The sequence below is a fragment of the Oncorhynchus kisutch genome, linkage group LG3 (assembly GCF_002021735.2).
Source record: "Oncorhynchus kisutch isolate 150728-3 linkage group LG3, Okis_V2, whole genome shotgun sequence".
Classification (NCBI taxonomy): Eukaryota; Metazoa; Chordata; class Actinopteri; order Salmoniformes; family Salmonidae; genus Oncorhynchus; species Oncorhynchus kisutch.
This window is the reverse complement of record NC_034176.2, coordinates 58,317,561-58,342,884: the sequence shown is the minus strand read 5'-3', so window position 1 is coordinate 58,342,884 and position 25,324 is coordinate 58,317,561. Positions and strand designations below refer to the sequence as shown.

Genomic DNA, 25,324 nt, shown 5'->3' with positions numbered 1-25,324 from the left:
CAGAAATGCTTCCAGCAAGCAGGAAATCCTGTTTTCATTTACATAATCATATCACCACTTCTCTTTGGTCCCTTCTTAAAGGCGGATGCTAATTCACAGCCCAGCTTTTGTAGGTTTAAAGCTGTTGTTGTTTTTATTCCCTCTAATACGTGTCCCTTTACTGCCAGAGCTTCTCTAAGTCTGTACTCACTTTTTGACCTTATTCTTAACATCTTCTTTGAGCATGGTTGGGCCCGTTTGGCTCTTCTTCCTCGAGCACATATGTGAAAAACAGAAACATAAATACAAGTTGATTCATGAATAGCGCTGTCTTAATTGAGACCCAGTAAGAGTAAGTAGCAGATGTTATACCGGGAACTGTTGAATCATCAGAGACCAGAGGAAGTCTGCAAAATCATATTAAAAATTTAAAAAAACAAGCCAGGTGCTCGTGATTTTCCATTGCAGCACACTGTGGTGATGTGGGAGGGGGAACGGGAGGGAGGATAGGAGAGGGATCGAACAGAGAGAGAGTGCCAGCATTCAGAGACATTTCTGGTGTCGCCCTACTGTGTGATCTTGCCCGTAAACTCTCTTTATTGTCCTTATCACGATAGTAAGCCTCAGATTATTCACCGTAGAGCTCGTCTGAGAAGACGTGTCTCTCTATCATTACTGTTGGGTGCTTCCACAATCACGAGTGTATTCAAAGTTTACGATGAACACAGAGAAAGTGAAGAGTTCCCTGTCTGCATCTCCCTGCTCGTCTGAATCCTCATCACGGAGCACATCCCAGGTCTCCAGCTGCCTTCTCCCCTTATTTTAAACTCCTGTCCCTGATCCACTAGGAGCCCGTCTTATATTGTAGGGTGATTCCTGCCCTAGGAGGTGCTGTGCTCCAGCGGCAGGCAGGTTCCTGTGCTCTGTCTGTCTGTAGTGGTAGAGTAGGGAACCTGTGAGGTGGTGCAGTGACAGGCCCACTCTGTTTCTCCTCATCTCTCTCTCTTTTCTCTCTCTCTCTCTCTCTCTCTCTCTCTCTCTCTCTCTCTCACTGTCTTTCACTCCCCCCCCCCCCCCCCCCGTTTCTCTGAAGTGACAGACAGTGTCGTTCTCGTCACTCAGAGGGGACCTCGTCCCAGGCTGACAGAGTCGCTTCAGCGTTCTTCTCCATTCCCTCCGCAGCGCGACGCCACACAAAATTAGTAACCAGATATGGCAGTGGCGCGATGCTAGTGCGAATAATACCACACACTCGAGGGAGCCCAGAGCTGTGAGATTAGCACAGACAATTAATACAGGACATGCCTGCGAGAGGGCCTCGGAATATCTTTATGTTGTTTTAGCCGCTACGGCTCTAGAACTGAAACTGTCCCTCTGTGTCAGTGTTTGAGGGAGTGTGAGTGTGTGTGAGTGTGTGTGTGTGTGTGTGTGTGTGTGTGTGTGTGTGTGTGTGTGTGTGTGTGTGTGTGTGTGTGTGTGTGTGTGTGTGTGTGTGTGTGTGTGTGTGTGTGTGTGTGTGTGTGTGTGTGTGTGTGTGCGGGCGTGCGCGCGTGTGCTCTTTCATATCTGTATGTTGTGTAATTGAAACCTTAATTTTGACAGGTGTTGTGATCTCATCTTCTTTTTTTACAGCCCTGAAGTCATGTACTGTACGGTAGCTTGTCACAGACATTCTTGTCCATTGAAAATCCCTAACACTTGGAACGGTAACATTCCCAGCCTGTAGTCCATGTGTAAGTGAAGGAAGGAAGTGTGTGCGGTCTATGTAAGCACAGCTAGGCCCTCCCTGCGTACAGGCTTGATAGAATAAAAAGCATGCTTCATACTCAAATGAGGCCCGATGAGCACAGATGACCTCACCTCTTCCTGTTGCCAAACAAAAGGTTCCTTTTACAATAGAGGGGGGGGGGGGAGACAACAGAAAAAGTTTTAGCGATAGCCTTTGGTTGACCTTGTTAGCTCCAGCGCACTTGGGTACTCTGTGGTTAATTATTTTTTCCCCTCCCCTTCTACATTAGACTACAGCTTGTGCTCAAACCACAAGTATGGGATTTATTTTTTTTGCACATTCCAACGCCATTATGTTACATTGTTGCTGAATAAAGACTGGTATTATGTTCCCGCAGTAAAGGGCAGAAGTGGACAGAGTTTTTATCTGCTGAACGAATCAATCAGGATTAGGTCAGCTGAAAAGAATCACAGACAGCAGTCGCCAGTGTGTGTGCGTGTGGGTGTGCAAGTTTGTGTGTGTGTGTGTGTGTGTGTGTGTGTATTTGAAATGTTGCTTATTTAAAGGGGAGCTATTTGTTGGTTATGAGTACATGGGGGGGTGACTGAGATGTCATTTCTCGGCTACAGAGAGGATCTCTTCTATTTATTTGATCCTCTGTGGGAAGATTGGAAGGTCGCTCATTATCATTTCAGCAGAAATGATTAGGAGATCAAATAGAGATCGAATGCCATTTCCTTCCATTAATGCGGGGGGGGGGGTTAGTGCGTCTGTCATGGCATGGCTGTCCGGCTGCCTGTGGGAAAAAGACCGAGGGAAGAATGGAGGAGAGGATTAAGAGGGGACTGGGGCTTGGCAAGGGAGTGCAGGCCTATTCATTAGCAGGGCCCTAAGAGAGGCACACTGGCATGCTTAGAGTGAGAGAGAGAGATAGATGAGCCTTGAGCAGTAGCTCTACCACACAAAATGGAGGGTGAAGGCAAAAGTCAGTGATCACATGGTCAAGTTCGCTCTCCACATTGTGCAAACCTACTCATGCAACACTTTGTCCTGCTTTGAGACTCACACGCGTTAGGGAGAGGTTCCTGCCCTCTGGGGTCACATCCAAACATCCCCCCCTTACTGTTGGGTCTAACAGGCTGCTAATGCCTTGCCAACAGTGGTGTAAAGTACTTAAGTAAAAACACTTTAAAGTACTACTTAAGTTGTTTTTGGTATCTGTACTTTACTATTTTATATTTTTGACAAGTTTTACTTTTACTGTTGTTTTTATTCTGTACATTTTCCCTGACACCCTAAAGTTCAAATGGTCAAATTCACACACTTATCAAGAGAACATCCCTGGTCATCCTTACTGCCTCTGATCTGGTGGATTCACTAAACACAAATGCTTCGTTTGTAAATGATGTCTGAAACAACAAGGAAATCGTGCTGTCTGGTTTGCTTAATAAAGTGAATTTGAAATGATTTATACTTCTACATTTCACTTTAGATACTTTTTACAAGTACATGTTATCAATTACATTTACTTTTAATACTTAAGTATATTTAAAACCAAATACTTTTAGACTTTGATTCAAGTAGTATTTTACTGGGTGACTTTCACTTTTACTTGAGTCATTTTATATTAAGGGTCTTTACTCTTACTCAAATATGACAATTGGGTACTTTTTCTACCACTGCTAGCCAGTCACACAACCAACCCTCAAGTCACGACCCTGACACAAAAACGGGCCTATGTGCCATTTGTTTGTCGACTTAGGCTCAAATTGTGACTGCATGTTTGAATTCGGAGTTAGAACAACGCTCTCGCTGTTCTGTGATCCGTGAGTTCAAATCCCTCCATTAGTGCTCTGGCTCAGAGGGTTATTTTGCCCATTAGAAGCACTACAATCTTGCATACTTCTTCTGTCTGAATAGCCATTCTCTCTGTATTGTATTTATGTATCGAAAAAAAAGGTAATAGATCAAGCACATTCCATTATTCTCTTCTAAGATCATTAGCAAATATAATTAGATATGAAAGAAAGTCATTTGGAAAAGGAGGGGTGGGGGGGGGGGGGGAGAAAACGCTATCAGGCAAAGAAGACCGATTGTTGCATCAGAGTGTTTGGGCTTAAATTGCTCAGCGGAGGTATTATCTATCCAACCATCTTAGTCTCAGAAACAGTCACTGGGAGAGGGAGGGCACTCACTCCAGCCTACTGTTTCTCAACCGAGACCGAGCTTTTTCCTGTACACCCATGTCTCATACAATACCTACGGGCAAGGAGGAACGCATAAAATAGCATCTTAAACAACAATACCTACGTTGTGTAGCGCCATTCTTAAAAAAATACAATATCAGATAGAGCAAAATAGCCCCCCCCCCCCCCCCCCCCCCCCCTGCATATATGGATTCTCCTTTTGTACTTTTGTCTGACCTAAAAAAGGAACACAAATCGTCTTCCTCGATGCAGTATAGCTGGGAACCGATCCATTGTGCCACTACCACATGCAGGAGTTTGTCACTGTTTGTGCACCTTAACGCGGTAGTGTGCTTTCTAATGGGGATCTGAGCAGAAACAGCCATAAACACCAAGATCCCGCTGTGTCTCACCGCAGATGTGCTTTTTTCTTCTTTAGTGGTGCTTTGAGGGATGGGGGTGGATGTGGATTCCTCTTGTCTTCCTGAATCGCAGCAAATGGTATTCATAAACATCCCGTATTCATTAAAACCTTCTAAAAATATGATTTGGGTTCACATCCTCGCGCTCAAGCGGTAGTGTGTGCTGTTCATATTTACATATTTATAAATACTGGCTTTACAATGAGGCCTACCTTTGCCAAAAACAACACTTTTTGTCGGCTGTCGCCGGATGCCTGGGAGAGAAGGAAGTCCTCAGAGGCACCTTCAATGGCAGTGCTCTATTGTAACTGCCTGTTTGCCTGCCTGCCTTCAGCAGACTCAAATGTACATAGGGCATCAGTCACTTCCATGGCACTTACGTTACAGCTAAACTCAAGTCTCATGCAGTCAAACCCACATCGTTAGAAGACTAGCACTTCATCTACAATACATGGAGGCTAGGATTGTCTGGGGGAATTACTTCTCCTGCTTTTGTTTTGGCCTCATCAGATTTCTAAAAAGAAATTTGTCTCAAACCTTTACACATCAGTAACAAATCCAGAGCAATACACAATGTAAAATAGAAGGATTTATACTGTTTTCCATAGTAACCGATTAGCTTAATAGTCTTGTGTAGTTTGCGTACTAGCGAGGCTTTCACAGCAAAATGGCTTGTGAATGTCAGGTGAGAGACTGCTTAGAGACCCCCACGCTATAAACACTAATATTTCCCAAGGCGGTTTACAACACATGCTCTCAGCCTTGTGTTAGGCCATTGTTCTGTCCGTCTATTCATTTATCCATTCTGTTAAGCATGACACATGTATTAACACAGGGTGGATCCTGGAGCTATGTGTCCTCTTACCATATGCCTTGGTATCTAGGGCCCTCTACTCCAGTAAATGGCCATTCTGACTGTTATCTCACAGTTTACCAGCAGAGGGCGTCCTCACCCTTTCAGCATTTTCATTAGTCCTTTTGACTACGGTGCATTTTTGCAATTTACTGTAAAATATATACGTTATTATACAAATAATGATCTAATCAGTTGTCACAGATATAGAGAGTCTTGCTGACCTGATGCTGTTGTATAAATTGTAGCATTTTACCCATCCCAATATTGTTATTTTTTGCATAATACATTTCCATAATGATTTTTCTAATGATTCCTTACATTATAATGATAAAGTATGTAGTCTACAGCATTAACCAGATAGTATTTATTTAAACAGTATTGACCTGGTATGATAAACAGTAGTTGTTTTTAAGATGGCAGACACAAGTGGAATGTCAACGAGGTCCTTGGGTTGGCTGGTGAGGTGCATCTGTTCTGCACCCGAATGGGAAATTAAAACTGAGAGGAAGTTATGAGGAATCTATAAAGTTGGCCTGGAAATCTCCTACTCGCAGTGGCAGTTGTTGGGGGAGAAGAAATGTCATGCTTAAATAATAACATTCCAGGTGGCTTAGTTAATGAACAGTGAAAATCAAATATGGGGCTTAATCTGTAAGTCATTACTGGAAGTAAAAAAACTAAACAAAAAACAGGGAGAAGCCACATTTAAGAGACTAGATACTTTTTATGTCAAGAAAAACATTTCTTTGTTTATTAGGTGGACGACGACAACATATTTTGTTTAGGGGCGGAGGGGGAGGGGCTCCGTATATTAGACATTTAGGATGCCATTGGATGCGTTCCAAAATGAAGCTGTTGATAGACATTTAGTCTGATTCCTTAGTGAATGGCTGAGTAATGATAGATTTATGCGTGAAACATAGATGTAGACAGAGAATAGTATAAACCAACTGTCTGTTCCATCATATATAACCATATAAAAAAAGCATACATGACATATACAGGCTTAGTCTGCCATCTAGTGGTCAAAGTTGGCTCTGACAGTATTTCCTTAAGACTGCGTCGTCGTACAGAACCATGCAGATGAGACTGCAAATGATGGGCAGAACAGTGATGCTCTCTCTTCGAGAGATGAAAGTAGTTGTGTGCGGTATGTCTTGAAAGGTTAACACCCAGAGATGAACGTTTTCATTTGTTGATTGCGTCTGGCATAGGATGTTTCAAGTGTGAATGCGTGTAACTCAGACGAGCCCTGAGAGCTACTTTAATTCTCGTTAGAATCCTCGTCATCTGCCTTTTTTTTTCGGAACTGTTTGACATAGGAGTTGTAAGTGAACGTACATCTTGATGTACAGCGTGACGGTGTGATTATGTGCTTTAATACCGAGAGAGAGCAGGTGGCCGCAGTAATTTTGCTCTTTGAGAAATCAAAACGATGCTCTTCTATCCTGTTTTTAGCTTTCCGTCGCTCTGCACCGACTCTTCATTTCTTTTTCGATATCTTCCTTGCGACAGCACGATCGATTAAAAGCGATTTTCATTTCATTTTGTCAGTTTCATAACGGCACTTTGAAAAAAGAACATGACATGGAGATGTATTCGGTCGATTTTATTGCCCCCCCCCAGAAATGTCCTCTAGAAGTTGTTGAGGCAATGGAACTGTGAAAGGAAGCACAAATTGTGTTATTTAGCTCTCACCCTGTTGCAGAACTTGAAGATGAGCATGTTTTGCTGTTTGGGATTCAAACGTGTGGTATAATTGCTTACTTGAGTACAGGATCACCAAGTTATCACACTTATCTAGCAAACAAACTTGCTTGGAAAAAGTATGGAAATCATTTTACTGCTAGTGCCTCATACCATTTTTAGACTGCAAACTTTGCTAAACACCTCACAACCTCACCTCTGAGTCCCTGTTAGAGGCCTAGCATACATTTGAACCAAGTTTAGCATTTTCTTTATTTAGTCATCTCAATGTTAGTCTAGACGTTTGTCAGTCATATATGTGTAATGCTAAATCTTGGTTCCTGAACAGAATGTCAGTTTCTGTTTTGCTCTTACTTCACCCGTTGTGATGTTTGTTACAGCAAGAGGTGGCCATTTTGTGTGTATAACTGCTATGCTATGTTTAGTGTTGTGGCTGTGGTGGGGGCCGGGGCAGTCTTGTTAATCTGCGTTTGTTCTCTTAACTGTAGTTCATCTGTGGGTAGGAGAGGAGGAAGGCCATGGAGCCCTGGGCCCCGCGCTGACCCTCGACCCTAACCTCGCGCTGCCTAACCTAGCTGACACTGAGACGCACGACGCAGCCTCTCTTAACAGAGACTAACTCCCGCCCGAGCACCCGGCTGGAGCAAGGCAGGAACATGATGATGATGATGATGGTGATGATGAAGGAACACACTATATCAACGACTTGATGTAAAACATGCTACAATCGAACAAGAGAAGTCATTCAAAAGGAACTATGAAGGAGTGTTTCTGCCCTGTGGGAGGATGGAGAGGAGACAGAGACAGACCTGCTGAAATGACTTGTAGAGGCCACTGGATGTGACGCTCAGCAAAGTGACAGACAGACAGCGACTTTAACCATTCTGTTTCCTGTCCTCTCATGGATGACTCCTCCCTCCATCTTCTGTCTTCTTCATGTCTCTCCTTTTGATGTTTTTGATGAAACTACCTGCTAAATGACAGTCCCTAAAACACCCCTACTATGACACATTCCTTGATCCAAGATGGCGTCCATCATTGTTGACAAAAAAAGAAGATAATATTCAGACTGAACTGTTGTGCTGACCTGTACTTACCTGTTCGACAGACTCTCTCTCTCTCCTATCAGATCCAGTACAAGACAGGTATTCAGTGACCCCTGGATCACAGTAATGGTATTGTCCCTGGACTGTACCATTCCCACTCTTGTCCAGCTGGAGCTGTAGCTTAACAAGCTCCTTTTGACCAGACCAACCATCTATGGAGACCAAGCACACTTATTGCCACGCACATTTTAGTTGCTGTTTTCTACCCTGTTTTAGGGCCCAATGCTCTGCGTGTCAAAAACAAACTAACAGGGAGAAGAAAAACTGAAAAACTAAAAACTAAACCAGAAGTATGACATACTCTGACAATCTTTTCCTGTGCTAGCTAACTAAGAGAGAGCAGTAGTTTTCAGATATGATTGGGATGTTAGTAGATGTGACAACGAGGAGAGAAAGCCTGAGCATTGTACAGTAAAGTGTGATGATGGACAGAGGACTGAGAATCCTCACCCCACACCCCTCCCCGTAACAGGAACAGGAACAGGACTGAAGGGAAGACTCTTTTCTCGCTCTATATCACAGAGCCTGTAAATGCTCAGAACTAAATGTAAAAAGAGAGAAGTAGCAACAACAAAAAACTAAAACTAAAAAAAACGCTGTTTGTGAAGAGCAGAAGGTGTTGAAGTGACAGTAATAACTAGTTTACACGACCTTGTCCTGTAGGTAAACATAGAGCTTTGAAGAGAAGATATGAAAAACAAAACGGGATTGTATTTTCTCCCCTTTTCATCTCTCTTATTGACTTCGAGGACTGTAGTGTTGCAAGTGTTTGTAAGATACTGCCACCAATCAATGTTGCAAAGTGTTACTGACTACTGAAACGGTTTGATGTATTTACTTTGAAAAAAAAGAAGAAGAAGAAGAAGAAGTCAAAACTGGAAAAAACAAATATTGTCTAGCCTTAGATACAGTCATCCGTTGTTGCATCCACGAAGCTAGTTGTTTTAGACGGTAGGCCTTAGGGTCGATCCGTTTTTCTTTTCTTCCAAGTACTGTACTTTTTTTGCCTTCTTACATTTCAAAGAAAAAAGAAAAAGATTGACAATCTACTCATGTGCTCCAAACATATGCCCTTATATACATAATACATTATGCATAGAAGGATTTGTTTTTTTCTCCCAGAAATATTTTGGGCTGTGATAGTATTATAAATCAAGTCTATACAGTACAAAACTAGCTCACTAACTACAATGAAGGTGTGTGTGTGTCTGTGTGTCCCTTGACATTGTGAACTGTTTCTATGTCCTCTTGTGAACCCTGAGAATTCTAATGCGGTATGTACAGTGCACATATATACAGTACATTTTCAGTTTGAAGGACTACAGTACATGGCTTTGACAAAACTGTTATCATAGTGCCAACCCAAGGCATGCAAGTCACCTGTGTGGTCATCATTTACATGCTGTTTGTTACTAAAGCAGAGTGATGATCGATGCTCAAGTTCCACATCGGGTTGAAATTCAACTCCACACACAAAAAAAAAAGCCTGTTTTTAATTTGCTTTTCTTGACTTTAGAATTCCCAATTCCAAAATATGAAAGGACGAGAAAAAAAGGACGAGAAATTAAAACAAAAAGTGGTATTGTTGGGAATTAAACAGGGTGCTGAGAAGTGGATTGTGGGACTGGGTCTGAGTTAACCAATCAGAGGGCCCGGTCAGTCCCATAGTGATGCCCTCGCTCCACTTCTCCCCGTTGTGTGGTTGTATAGCTGAGAGGTTAATATTAACTGCCTGGCTCTCTCTGAACCGTTATATGAGCATTCCACGTACGAACCTGTCTTGTGAGCTGAAAACCTTTTGTTTGCTGTATTCTCATGGCAGATGCTTCGTTTTGTAACTACTGAACTGTACTTATAATAAAAATAAAATGTATTCAAACTATAATGGATTTTTGTCGAGCGATGGGTTGTTTCTCCCCCCCCCCCCCCCCCCCCCCCTACAGGATAACAGTCACTTAGGAGAAAATAAAGCATCAAAATGCCAGTGTTGAGTGAACGACAGTGTGAATATGCCACTCCCTTTCCAGTCTAGTCCGTTTCCAGTCTAGTCCTTTATCGCAGCGCTTCATTGACTATGCTCATGCTGTTGAATAGGCTACAATACAAACTCATTGTGGTAGGCCTATATGATATTGTCACCACAAACAACAAAGTCACCTCACTGCATTGGATGGAGAACTGACCTATGCAGACTCAGGTAGTTTTGTGCTCTAAAATATATACACACATGAATGTAGGCCTAGCCATCAACTTCCACCCTTAATGCCTCAGGTACAAGCAAACTGAAAATGGGTTTACACACTCATGCAAACCAGGGAGACCCAGAATGGACCTACATCCCGTCTGATACACACACACACATACACACACACACACACACACACACACACACACCAAAAGAAAGATCAGTGATCAGCTGAGAGCACTTCTCTTGACTGTTGTTGGTGAAGCGCTTGTTATATTGCACTGAATGATGAGCAATATAAATGATGTATCTTTCTCCCCTCTCCCTGACTTCACTGTTAAGTGCCGTACAAGGAAGTAGCCAGAGGGGATACAGTGCTGACTGACTACAGAGCTGACCGTGTAGCACCAAACTGGCCTGTTCCATGACAGCTCAGATGACAATTTATGGTGTTGCTAACTGTAGCACCGTGCCCTTGGGCCAATGTATTGTTAATTCCAGAACACCATCAAGTCTTATTTCAGGATGGGCAAATAATTGCTCTTCTCCTCATTTCTTTTTTTCTAGTCTACCCAGCACGCAAATTTGTTTTGGACATATTGTGTGTAATTGGTTAGTGTGTATATGTGTGTGTGTGTGTGTGATCTAAGACAGATAGTGCTGTGATGTCATTTTTCACAGGTCCATTACCGAGCTGGAGGGTGTAGCACCTTCCACCCCCTGAGACCGTGTTCGTCTCATCGAAGGAATCTCTCCGTTTCCCATAGCAATGTCACAGGCAGGAAAGGAACCATATCAAAACGTTCAGAAAGATCAAACTTCCTTTACCCACATCAAAGGTACACGTCACTGGAGTCCGCTTTGTTCCCCTAGTTCTAGTCTGGGATGTTTTTCAAGGGGAAGTATTTCATGTTTTTAGTCCTCCTCTTTGGTGGTACAGGCTGAAACCTGATCCAGGTCTGGTTGATGGGATCCATATTGGAGTTAACCTAACGTCAGGACCCAGCGGCTGCTGAGCCTGCTGGGAAGAGGCCCAGGTCAATGCCTGACTAATTTTTAAACGGATCAGCTGCACTGCACCAGATGTGTGTGTGTGTGTGTGGGGGGGGGGGGGGGGGGGTGATGCACGGAATCTGGTCCTAATAAAACTCACATTCGCAGAGAGTAACCATTTGACATAATTATTTTCTCCTTCTGTCTCTGGTAGTGAAATGTATTATTTATTTATAATTTAATACGTCAGTTAAGAACAAATTCTTAGTTACAATGACGACCTAGGAACTGTGGGTTAACTGCCTTGTTCAGGGGCAGAACAACAGATTCTTACCTCGTCGGCTCGGGGATTCGATCTAGCAACTTTTCGGTTACTGGCCCAACACTCGAACTGCTAGGCTACCTGCCGCCCCAAACTAAATAGTGTTCAAAGGAAGGACGTGTTGTATGGTTATAAACCAGACAGTCCCTAATCAAAACCAGGATATTCATGTGTGTGTGTTCACCTACTGTGAATGTGATCGTGCACGTGTCACTGATTAAAGAACACATCAGGTCTTCTTTCATTAGATTCTGCTCGTATGTCTTTTCATTGCTTGATGTTCTGTGACGCGTCATCAGTTTGCCTCATGACCCTGTTCAGAGCTTGATGAACATTTCTTCTCCCTTCATTTCGTTTTTTTCGCTCACATCTCTTGTCTTGCCTGTTGTCTCTCTCTCTTCCTCTCTCTCTGCATCCATTTCCTCTTTCCTTTTCACGCCATATTGTGCTGCAATGTGTGTGCAGCGGCGATTGATGTGCTTAAGATGATGGTGCGGCTCCGTTCAAGTGTGCCAGCAGTTGTAACTGGGCAGATGGTGACCTCCAGTTGAACCTGTCCTTGCACTCATTTGTTCAGCTGTGGTTAATTTCACAGGCCTCCATGTTGCAGGCGTCTCTGCATTATGCACTGCTCCACCTTGGCCACTAGAGGGCGATAAAGACCAGCTTTTACCACATCAGGAGGAAACTAGCTACTCTCTGCCCTTGTTTTCACATTGCAATGAAAGGACTGACTCACGACAATGGTATCATAGAATAACAATCAAATAAATGGCACCTTTTGTTCTGAGCAATTTGATCCAACGTCGGCAACCCCATAACCACAGTGTAGAATAACCAAGTCTATTTAATGTTGAAAATATATTTATTTGTTTTACCAGGCAAGTCAGTTAAGAACAAATTCTTATTTTCAATGACGGCCTAGAACTACAGAGTTGTACCTAGTCAGCTCGGGGATTTGAACTCGCAACCTTTCGGTTACTAGACCAACGCTCTAACCACTAGGCTACGCTGCTAGTTACTCACCACATAATGTCATCTCTTCTGCTCAATCAGTTTAGACAATCCTTGCATATTTACAGTACACTGAAATGCTGTTTATGTTGTACTGTATGTACTGTAGAGTGTAGAGTAATAGCTCTCTAAACACACACACACACACACACACACACACACACACACACACACACACACACAAACAAACAGAGGGACACACACAGAAACACACAATCCCCTGGCCTCGTGTTTCCTGGTAAATGTGTCTCTGTGCTAGTCTCAGGCTCTGCCTTATGAATCGATGATCATGTGGTGTAAGGGAGATAGATGGCTTTTAGCTCCATCTTGTCTCCTCTAATTGTAAAATATTAGTTACATTAGACTCTGCCTTGTGATTAATGGAACTTATTTGGAGGTGGCCCTCTCCTGGCCCTCCCCTTTCCAAAGTCCCCCACTGACTTTTGAGAATTGAGTGATTTCACTTAAAGCAGACAAATAGGGCTCTCTCTCTCTCTCTCTCTCTCTGAGAGGAAGAGAGAAGAGAGAGGCCAAGCAAAGGGAAGAGAGAAGGAGGGAAGGAAAATAAGAGAAGGGAGGGTGAGGAGGAGGAGGACAGAGAGAGATAAGGACAGGCAATGCTTGCATGGGGGAAAGCACTGACGATAAGGCTTAAAAAGTTATGCCAGAAAAAATAAGCCAAGAAATGTAAGCTTTGCAGGAAATAAACTTGGCCAGATTTATACCGTATAACACATTGCAGATCACACGCTGAAAATACAACCCGATCTCCCAGAGGCAAGTGAAGTCTTGATCTTGTTCTAAACCTGGTCGTCACTGAGAAAGGTACATATATTCATCATAACGAACTGTATTAATCATGTGGTGCTTTCCAATAACCCTCAGCCCAGTCCTCTTGCCTTGGAAACACAGTGACTGTTATTGATACCCGCAGACCACTTAGCCGTGCTGGGAACATGTTTGTGACAGCCAGAGACCGGGTTGCCCTTGTAATGTCTGCCATAGGAGAGAGATAGATCATGTTGCGGCGATATGAGCACCTTGTAGGAGACCTACTCCATACGGCAACTTTTCCATCCCGGCCCTCCTCTGTTCTTGAGCCCCATGGGAAGCGTGATGTTTTTATTCGTCCTCTCTTCTGTTGTTTTTTTTTCTTTTTTCTTAATTGGCTCAGAGGCCTTGAGCAGCACCTGGCATGTATCGGGGCGAGTCGACATGATCTGCTCTGTTTAGGACACCGTCTCCTCTGGCTGTTCAGCTCCCACGGTTAGCCTGACACACACATCACTCTCTGTTCTCTGTTAGCCACTGCTTCAGTCATAACGCTACTTTTTGACACGGGTTCGTTTTTATCAGCCTTTTTTTTTATCCTTCTTTCTAGAAGGTCAACAGGAAGTTCTCTTTTTCACTCCCTCTCATTGTTTCTATCTTCTCCGTTTCCCGTACCCAGAGACGAACACTCCTGAACTGTCCATCCCCAGGCCAGCTCCTCTGCTCCCGGACACATGCATGCAGAAACACATACACGCATGCACACACGTGCAAGCGCACACACATGTACGCACCCATACACACACACACGCACATGCGCGCTCGTGCGCACACTCACACACACACACACACACACACACACACACACACACACACACACACACACACACACACACACACACACACACACACAAACACACACACACACACACACACACACACACACACACACACACACACACACACACACACACACACACACACACACACACACACACACACTGACCTAGTCCTGCTGAGACAAGCTGACATACAGGCCATCATCACATGATGAATTTACTGCTCCGTACCCTTGAGCCCCAACAGTCCTCAGCCAATCACAAGTGGGAGAGGCCCCGGTTTGTGTCTGCTCAACAGAGAGGACACTGACACTGCAGGTGCAGGTACAGAGGCTCTGACCACTGGAGAAGTTTGACCTTACAGTATGGGGTTTATAGTCCTAGCTGAATGGCATCTACAGACGCTAAGAAAACAACTGTTTTAGTGGAATAGAGGCAAAGAAGGAGAGAGTGGGTGAGAGGGAGATAGAAAGACTCACTCTTTTGAGGAACTTATTAACAGCTTCTTCTGGTACAGCAATTAATAATCTAGTTCAGTATTTAACATGGGACTGAATCCCCAGTGACTACTTTTTAGCTTTCTTTGATGCATCAACACCCCCTCCCCTCTGCCTCTCCAGTGTATTCCTTAGTGTTATGTGTGTGTTGGTTTTTCTAGTTAACCAGAGAAATAGACCAGATCGCTATTCCCCGAACTTCAGCCCAATTTTACATCAACACACACAGACTTCTGAAACCTCTTAATACTGTGGAAAAGTCAATCCCTCCAGGGCTTTGGATATAAATACAAATATCTTTGGTAAATCAATAGACATGTACCTTGAATCAGAGTAAAAATTATAGGTCTTTAATGTTTGAATAGGGTAGACCAGGGTTCCCCAACTGCTGGCACGTGTGCCGAATTTGGCCCCCAATGTTGGGTGGTTTTATTTGGCCCCCAATGTTTTCTGTGCAAAAAATCAAATATTCTTATTCATTTTGGGTAATTTGCATTGATGGACATAGCCCAAGTGATTTACAGTATTCCCACACATAATAGAGAGACACATAATCGTATACAAATGTAAGCAAGGTTTGAAATTATGTTTTAGTCAAATATTATATCTGGTTGGGCTTTGTGTGGTCAATTTGCACCCTACAAATAATTTGTAATGATGTTCCAGCCCCATGACGATCCACTCAAGAAGAAAACGTCCCGCGGCAAAATCTAGTTGATGATCCCTGGGGTAGTAACCATTCTAATGCTTTTTCCCAGCCATTACATTTTCCTGTCTGATGTTTACGGATCCATGCCACCGATTAATGGACGCTACTGTAACGTAGAGCTGGGACGATGAACCAAAAATGATAGACCTTGACCGTACCGATCACCTATCGCAGGCATTTTGCTGATATACTGTAGTTCATTACAATAAGTAGCCTATACTAGAGAAATGTGACATTTGAAATTAAATATATATCAGATACCTTAATAGAAATTGACTCCCGAGTGGCGCAGCGGCCTAAGGCACTGTATATCAGTGTGTCACTACACTCCCTGGTTTGAATCCAGGCTGTATCACATCTGGCCGTGTTTGGGAGTCCCATAGGGCGGTGTACAATTGGCCCAGTGTCGTCCGGGTTTTACTGGGGTAGGCCTTTATTGTAAGTAAGAATTTGTTCTTAACTGACTTGCCTAGTTTAAATTTTTTTACTTAAGTACAGTGGTGGAAATGTACTCAATTGTCATACTTGAGCAAAAGTAAATGCTATACCTCAAATTCCTTATATTAAACAAACCAGACGACACACTTTCCTTATTATTATTATTTTTTGACAGCCAGGGTCACACTCCAACACTCAGACATCATTTACAAACTAAGCATTTGTGTATAGTGAGTCCTCCAGAGCAGAGGCAGTAGGGATGTTCTCTTGATAAGTGCATGAATTGGACCATTTTCCTGTCCTGCTAAGCATTCAAAATGTAACGAGTACTTTTGGGTGTCAAGGAAAATGTGTAAAAAGTACATTATTTTCTTTAGGATTGCAGTGAAGTAAAAGTAGAAGTTGTGAAAAACATGAATAGTAAAGTACAGATACCCCAAAAAACGACTTAACTACTTAAGTACTTTGCACCACTGAATATGGGTGATTGTTAATGGGACAACTGTGGCGAACATTAATATTAGATGAGGGCAGTGGGAAAGTAGGCCCCTAAATGGCAGGTAATTCAAGAAGACGAGTAAGCTGCCAGTACATTGCAATAAACTTGAAAGTTGTACTAAAGTTGTAATAATCTTGAAAGTTTAATGCAACGTACTGTCCTCCTACTTTTCTTATTTTCTTGTTATAAACTTTTCGTTATATTTACTGTTATCGCATCAATTCAAGCAATTTATTGCAATAAGTATGTTTGTCCATATCGCCCAGCTCGAAAGTACACTTAGTACCTTTTTTTCTACCTAGAACCTAAAAGAGTTCTTCGACTGTCCCCATAAGAGAACCCTTTGGATAAGGTGGAACCTTTTGGGGTTCCATGTAGAACCCTTTCCAGAGAGGTTTCTACCTGGAACCAAAAACAGCTGTGGGGACAGTCAAAGAACCCTTTTGGAACCCTTTTTTCTAAGTGTACTGTAACGCTGAGAAATGATGCGTAGGATGCCCCAGCCAGGGTTACAGGTCAGGATAAGGGGATATAGGTGTATAGGTTGGACATAGAGTGTGAGGTGGTACTCGGGTGTTTGGGAGTGCTTGTTTGCTGACTAAACTCTGAGCCTTTACAACACGCAGGTTATTATTGGCCGACAGATGGTGCATCACATTTTACTGCTCACACCTTCTGTGGCTCTCTCTCTCTCCCCAGACGCAACTCCACCCCCCCCCCCCCCCCCTCTTCAGAGGAATGGAGCATAGCGCTACTCTTTAATACACAACACTCTCTCTCCTACACAAACACACACACACACGCTCACCTCTCTCGGTATGTGTCTCTTATAGGGACTCGACCACCGTCATTTTATCTGTGTTTGTCACTAACATTCTGTACATATCCACGGCAGCACACAAACATACACATAACTCTGTCATCACACATCTTTACATATAGGGATACTGTATGTTTCCTTACACTGTACATTAACAGTGCAGGTCTTTTTTCTTTACATCCCAAAGAAATGTATCGCTTTCCTCCTTAAAGTGATATTTGGGGATTTTGGCAACCGGGCCCTTTATCTACTTCCCCAGAGTCAGATGAACTCGTGGATACCATTTTTTATGTTTATGCGGTTTTGAAGGAAGTTGCTAACTAGTGCTAGCGCAATTTCTAACTAGATTTAGCTCAATGACTGGAAGTCTATGGGCATATGGCTCACGAAACTAGCTCTAAATTCCTTCATACTGGACACAGAGACATACAAATGGTATCCACAAGTTCATCGGACTCTAGGGAAGTATGAACTTGTATGAACACTGCAAAAATCCCGAAGTATCCCTTTAATAATGGTGTAAATTGTCATTTATTCGGAACATATTGTGGTCATCTTTACATGTAGAAATTCAAACACTGCAATACAAAAGGCTATTTTAAAGTTGGCCACAAGGTTTCCCCAATACAAGTAAAAATGGTTGGCTTGGTTATCTTTACTTGTGCCCTTCTTTGTTCCTACACTTAGGAACAAAGAAGGGCAGAGTGGGAGAGTGGCGTAAGTCGTGCCAAAATGATCAGTTGAGCCACACACAATTTGATCATGTGACCAAATATTTTGGAAGAGGATGTCATTTCATGGAGTTTGTGATGGAAGATCCCATGTGGCCTTTTATACAGCAATGTAAAAGGCTAGTTTCAAGTTGGCGACCATGTTTCTCTAATATAAGTGAAAATGGTTTGGTTTGGTAAACTTTACTTGTGCCATTCTTTATTTCTAAATTTAGGCTCAATCCCAATACCTCCCCTTAGCCCTCCCCCTCGTTTTCAAGTGTCCCTCAAAAACAAAGCAACTGATGGTAGGGAGAGCTAGTAAATAACTTTAAGGAATGGGACGTCACTCGCACACAGCAAAAGCCGCCAAAGGTTAGCCTACCATGCAGTTCATTGACTACGAGCCTCGTGTTTTTCCACAATGCCTGTAATGACGGCAGGAATAGCTTTACCTTATACGTCTCATGCAAATCATCTGTACTTACCATATGAGCAACAAATGAAAACTGGAAGACAACAATGTGTCATAATGTAGCCATATTCTGGCTGCTGTGGCTCAACATGGACTAGTATTAAGGCAGAAACATCCATTACATAATAGCAATTTGACATGTAACAGTCGCATTACCTTCACTCAGTCATGATTAACCAGTGGAAGCAATTAAAACCACTGTTCTGCACTAATATCTATACCAAAAGAGTAAGGGTCCATACACAGATTGGCTACATAGCTACACATCCATAGGCATACAGATATTTGTATCCTCCACTGCACAATAAGTAAGAAAATAGTTAGTATGTTACTTCGGCTGCATTGAATGACAAATATCTTCAATCTCTAACGTTGACATTACTAGCAACAATAAAGAACACTGACAAGTGATTGACTTCGATTTTCTTCTTTATGAACAGCAAGGCAAGCTTACAAAATTGCTCATTCAATTTGCAGTAAATGCATCCACTTACAGCCACTGGGTTTCACAAGAAGAAAGCCTGGTTTGCTGGTTTGCTCAGGAGTCCCTAAAACATTAAAAGGATAGTTCACCCATTTACAAAATGACACATTGGTTTCCTTACCCTGTAAGCAGTCTATGGACAAGGTATGACAGCAATCCGTGCATTCGTTTTGTTTCCCTGGTGCATTTTTAGCACACATGCTAAAACGTTTTGGCATTTGTGGCACAAGTCCCATTCAAGTCATGGTACTGATATTAGCTTTTTTCCCATGTCATGTTCAAATCAACTATAAGGCACTTTGTTGAGCTTCACAATCAGTTGGATATACTTTTGGAGGATTTGGACATGATGTGTGGAAAATGCTAATATCGGTACCAGGAATTGGATGGGATTTGTGACACAAATGCTAAATGTTAGTATTTGGAAACAGTGCCAGTGGAAACTAAACCAAAGCATGGATTGCTGTCATGTCTTGACCATAGTGCTTAGAGGGTAAGGAAACCAATATGCAATTTTGTAATTTGGGTGAACTATCCCTTTAAACAACACAAATTACAATTCATACAAATGTCAAATGCTCATATAGCAATCTAAATGTATAGCTAGCTGGCTAATGTTAGCTAGTCAGATAGCAATCTAAATGTATAGCTAGCTGGCTAATGTTAGCTAGTCAGATAGCAATCTAAATGTATAGCTAGCTGGCTAATGTTAGCTAGTCAGATAGCAATCTAAATGTATAGCTAGCTGGCTAATGTTAGCTAGTCAGATAGCAAGTTAAATAGCAATATGCATAATCATTTGTCTCTACATTAACTAACATATTCCTCTTAACTGTATTTGTTTTTCGCATGATTTGTTATGATGTTAAAATGACTTATATTTGCTTCAATTCTAGTATTTTTGTCAGACAATATTCTTAAAGCAACAATCCAGGGTTGGGTACCAGAGCTTCATGGGAATTTTGAGAAACACTTGATAGAAAGTCCGCATTTCCTATTCGCTTTGTTTGGAGAGCCAACTACAGGGCTGAAAAGGCACTACGCCTCACTCAAAGTTTAATTGGGATACCACTATGACTCAATGGGGCTCACGGGATTGCGCAAAATGAAGTGGGAGGGCTAAGGGGAAGGCTGGGGGGGGGGGGGGGGGGTGTATTGTGCAATGGGGTTGTTGAGACCACTTCTTTTCCAGTAAACCATTTACAAAATGAATCATGTGACCAAATAATCAGGAAGAAGTCATCCTTTCATGGAGTCTGAAGGAAGAAACCACATGAGAAAATTGGTAAGCAAGTTACAGTAGGTCCAAAAGATTTTCACAAAGTCAAATGAATGTATTGTGTCATAGGTTTCGTGATGCTTGTATCTAAACCAAATTAGATCGTTTTAGGAGTGTTTGATACATCAGTTCGGGTAGCTACAATATGAGGTCCTAAACCTAGCATGAAAGTGTATCATTGTAGCTGTGTGCGCTAATACAGTCAAATAGTTGCTTTGGGGTAAATTGTTTCATTTGGCAAAGGGCAAGTTGAGCAAATGGCTCAACATACCCCATACAAATGATGATCACATTTGGTCAGTTCGAGGCATAATATGCATAATATTTTGTCCATTTACTATGCATATAAAGTCACGCTACTGCATTTGAATTGTTACAGAGCAGACATCTTCAGACATCTTCATAGGGCGGCAGGGTAGCCTAGTGGTTAGAGCGTTGAAAATAAGAATTTGTTGTGTATACACATGTAACACACGCAGGGATCTAGCCCGCCTTAAGGTTCTTGAGAGACCAGCCAAGGAAGTGAGAGAAGGGAAGAAGTCCGTTCGAGCAGCAGCAAGGGATGAAAAAAAATCACCCTTATGACACTGAAGAGGTACGCTGACAAAGGGGAAAACAAAACGTGCACCTGCGCGATAGAGAAGCTATGACAGAGTAGCAGAGGCACCAATGTCTGACAGCATGGAGTCTGAGCTTGCTAAATATATCAGAAATCTTATGGGCCAGTTTCATGGTCTTAGTAGCCTCAAATACATCTTACCCCAAGGCTTACCCTGTCCCTATGTTCAATTTACCCCATAACCGGGGTAAGTTGTGCGAAGAGAACACTTTTTTTGGACAAGCTACGTTTTCAAAGCAGTTGTGATTATTTCCACCGATACACAACATCCTAACGTGTATGTAGATATCTGTGTTAGAAAGAATACCATATTTCCCTTGACGTGGTGATGCTGAATGTACATAATAACTCAACGTGCCCCGCTCTCCCCTATCACACCAATGAGATAACTGGTCAATCAGAGTGTAGTGCAGTCTGTAAGAGAGTGCATGTTAGAGTACCTGTAATGTGTATCATGCTTCTAAACCCTTAATAACACACTGGGCGGAAATGAGACAGACTAGCCCCCCCCCCCCCCCTAGCCTTTTCCCTTCATTCTCAGGGTAGAATGACTGTTTGTGAGCATCTGAAAGTCATTAGAGGTTCTGCAGTCTGTCAGGTGCCAACATACACACACGCACGCACACACACACACACACACATGCACACACACACCAACACACACACAGGAATGTTCACACACACAATTGTGCACACACACACCTCATACTTACATGGAGACACACACACACACACTCTCACAGACACACGCACACAGAGATACACACTGAAAGTGCTGAAGCCCAGCAGCTTCTTTCTGCTGTGCAGGGCCTGGGGATTCGTCATGTGCTGATGAGCTGCTATAACAATATATGAGCAAATCACAAGCAGTCTGCAAATGAAAAATGTCCCCCCCCCCCTCTTCCCTCCCTCACACCCTCGCACACACACACACACACACACTTGCTCTGTTCGTCAGGCTTTGGGGAGAGGGGCTTCCTGCCTACAGACGTAGGTGAGGAGTGCTCTCTCACAGATGGTAGCACTGGCATCAGATGGAGTTTATATAAGAGCAGTTTTGAGTACATGCCAAGGCACTGTCGTGGGAGACTGTATGTGTGTGTGTGTGTTGGCTTCATGTACATGTGAACGTTTTAGTGTACGGTCATGTGCGTGTTTGCAAACAGATTTGTGTGTTTAAACGTATGTGTGTGAGAATGCTTTGGTCAATGTGCGTGTACAGGTTTGTCTATGCGTTGTTCCCGTGTGGATCATAGTGGGAGCCACCAGAGGGAGGCAGTCGTAGGGCTGTTACACTTCGACGTTCACTAGAGATAGAGAGAGATGTTTGAGTGGAGAGGGGGAAATCGGGGCTACGGCAATAGAGGAGAGAGATAGGATCACAGACAGCATCCAACACATCTCTGTTAGCTAGGGAGGGGTCAAAAGGAGCGAGCTACAGTACCCATCTGCTGCCACCCAGCAGTAGAGAGGCTGGCAAGGGAGGGGTGAGGAGGTGGAAGTAAAGGAGGAGGAGGTGAGAGTGAAGGGGAATGAGGGCGGTCTCCTCCTGCCTTTCTCTTCTCCGAGGCGTGGAGGAGGGAGGGCTGAGGGGTAAGTAGGGGCGCGGGCAGAGTGAGTAGATACAGTGGGCTGTTTGAGGAAGTCATGTGGTAGTACCCCAGCCCTCCCTCCCCCTCTGTTCCCTCTGATCTCTACGCTCAAGGCCTTTGGGTGTTAATTAGGAGACCTAGATAATGCCACACTAATGAAAACAAGACCAGTGTTTTTCTCTCTTTTCTGATAAAGCTTTGGGTTGGGTTTTGAACAGTCTCTGGACACATACGAGAGAGAGAGAGAGAGAGAGAGAGAGAGAGAGAGAGAGAGAGAGAGAGAGAGAGAGAGAGAGAGAGAGAGAGAGAGAGAGAGAGAGAGATAGAGAGGGGGATAGAAAGAGAGCGAGAAAGAGATGGAAAGATGGAAAGACAGAGGGAGTGAAATACGAGAAAGAAAAGGAGACAGAAAGCGAGAGAAGGAAGGAGGGGGAGAGGTTTCTGAGGAAAAACTATTCTTCCTGTTTCTTGTCCCTCGGCACCTCCACACACAATGGCCCAGCGGAGTGTGTCATGAAGGGGAAAAGGAAAATCTCTCCTGTACCTGCTGACCTATTGTGTGGGCGACTACACACACACATGCGCGCGCGCGGACACACGCGCACACACGCACGCACACCCGCGCACGTGTACACACACACACGCGCACACACACACACACACACACACACACACACACACACACACACACACACACACACACACACACACACACACACACACACACACACACACACAGAGCTCAATTCCGGTTTGAAGATTCCAACATGTTTGTGTGCAGATGTATGATCTGTAGTGGGATTAAAGTGAGTGATGTGAGTAGGTGTGGTTCCTGCCCTCCAGAGAATCAGAAGAAGTGTTGGTATCTGAGGGAGGTGGTGGGTGAATCGGGGGGGCACCATCTTGGGCATAATCCATGCGGGCGGTGCTGGTGTGTCTTTGTGCGCTGGCCATTTGTTTGGGTTGTCGCAGTGTGTGCCGGAGTAGGTGGATTAGATGGAAACTTAAGAAGCATGGCTGTCTCCATGCAGCTGGGTCCAGGCATCTGTCATTCCTCAGTCCAACACCACACACCTTATAAATCCCAGAACACACAGGCCAGACTGACGCACTTCATTTCAACAATGCTGCAGGGTAGGGGGGGGGGGCTATATGTGTGTGTATTCTTCTTTTGAAAGGAAGAAACTATTTAGTTTACAATTCAACCCAGGATAAGCACCATATTCCTACAGTGTTATGCATGAGTGGAATCGCTCTGGTAATCTCAGACCCAGTTTGCCTTTGTCTTCATATAGGACAGTCAGTGTCATTATGTTTGTTCAAATTCTAGATTGTACCTTTTTTTAAACCTTGGATAGACCTCGCTGCAAAGTTAGAACTGATCTGTGTTTATTTTAAAAGTGCAGAAAAAAATTGAGAAATAGAAAAGGGAAGAAGAATATAGTTGACTTGTTTGGGGCAACACTCGGTTCCCCTAAGTGTAAAATGGGATGAGATATTCTGCCTCTCGGACTTAACGTAATGTAAGAGAGTGTGAAATTAAACTGCACAGGAATAAAAAGTGTCCTTCATTGTGTGTCGCCGGCTCGCTTATCGAAACATTCCGACAGCTGGAACATCTAAAGCTCCAAAAACTTGTAGCAATCTCCTTTGTGTGAGGTCCTGAGCCGACATTGTGATATTTGAAAGCCGCTGAGGCTCCAAAACCAGCGTAAGAATGGCAAACACAACGTGCCTCTAAATCCTGCCTCTTCGCGACAACACAATGTGTCAGTGAGTGTGTGTGTGTGTGTGCGCGTTTTGTGTACCTTTCACTACTATCCTTCTTTCACTTCTCTACATTCCCCGAAACCTACGCAGCGTCTAATAAACTCTGTTCATTTGATTTACCCCGTCTTAAATTGAATTGGAGAAGAAGGAAAAAAAGAATGACAGAAAATGTACCGTTATTAATAATAACCCGAAAGCAGTGTACAACAGAAAAGTGTCTGGGTTTGCGCTGCTCTCGGGTGGATGAGCGAGATAAGTGAAGTCGGTTATGATGGGCACGTTTTTCGACATCGCTCGAACAAGCGGCGCAGGCTATTAAGGGGCCATTGTGTTTGCTGCAGTGAGGATCGGATCCAATTCGAGAGAGCGCGTGCAACTGTTGGGAGTGGAGAAGGATACAGCTGGTGCGGTACACACCGCTAAAACGCCGCAGCGTTCAGAGGGAGCCACTGCTGCTCCTCTGAAAAGAGGCCTATCCAAAGAGAGGGCACTAAAAGAGTTTTAAAGACGGCGTCTCAGGAGAGCACTACAGCTAAAGCACTGTGTAGTAGGCAGACGGTACGGTCGTATTCAGTGCCTTGGTGACAGAGCTCGTTTTACATTCTGGTAAAGTAATACGGCGTAATGATGAGGTGACTGACTGTTGTCTCTCTCTTGTTGTCCTCGCACAGGTCACGGAGGTCAGGGGGGTCAGAAGCCATTCCAGTGCAGGTACTGCTCCTACAGTGCCTCTCAGAAGGGCAACCTGAAGACCCATGTCCTGTGTGTCCACCGCATGCCCTTTGATAACAGCCAGTACCCTGACCGCCGCTTCAAACGCTCCCACGTCGACTCGGACGCCTCAGGGAACTCTGAGGATGGGACCACCAGCTACCCCACGGGAATTCATGGGGGTACGGCCGACCCCCCTCTCTCTGGAGACCCCCTGCATCCATGACCGATGTCACCTGGCATGGAGGTGCCAGCCTTCAACTCTACAACTACTGTACTCACTAGAGCCACATAACAGGGACTACTTACTTCGCCTACTCCCAGAGCACAGACAGATAAAGGGGGCCATTAGTGACTGTACTGTTTTACCCAGAGCTCACAGGACATCCTCAGTGTGTACTAGGTCAGTAACAATAACATAACACGCATATAAACAACACATACCATGGGTTGAGTATTCTTTAAGATGGGTCCTGAACAAATGCATCTATTCATTCATATAAAACTAAGTATAGATATGTTAAATTTAGTTATGCGACAAATAGTGGAGACGACTATATAAAAAAAGAAATAATAAAGGAAATATAGAAAATCTTTAAAATGACTTTTATA

The 25,324-nt window shown here is 43.6% G+C and overlaps 1 protein-coding gene across 10 annotated transcripts in view; it reads left to right on the top strand.

Moving 5' to 3' along the window:
- znf536 (zinc finger protein 536) overlaps nt 1–25,115 on the top strand; it is a 179,810-nt gene extending 154,695 nt beyond the window's left edge. For 6 of the 10 annotated variants that reach the window (XM_031809490.1, XM_031809498.1, XM_031809492.1 and 3 more), the window contains one exon: nt 24,673–25,115. In XM_031809490.1, coding sequence (XP_031665350.1) covers nt 24,673–24,938 — 266 coding nt within the window. In that variant the 3' untranslated portion in view covers nt 24,939–25,115. Of the gene's footprint in view, nt 1–7,367; nt 8,976–24,672 lie in introns of those variants that run through there. The other 4 variants (XM_031809509.1, XM_031809516.1, XM_031809511.1 and 1 more) reach the window with 1 other exon arrangement.
- The last annotated feature ends 209 nt before the right edge of the window (nt 25,116–25,324 follow it).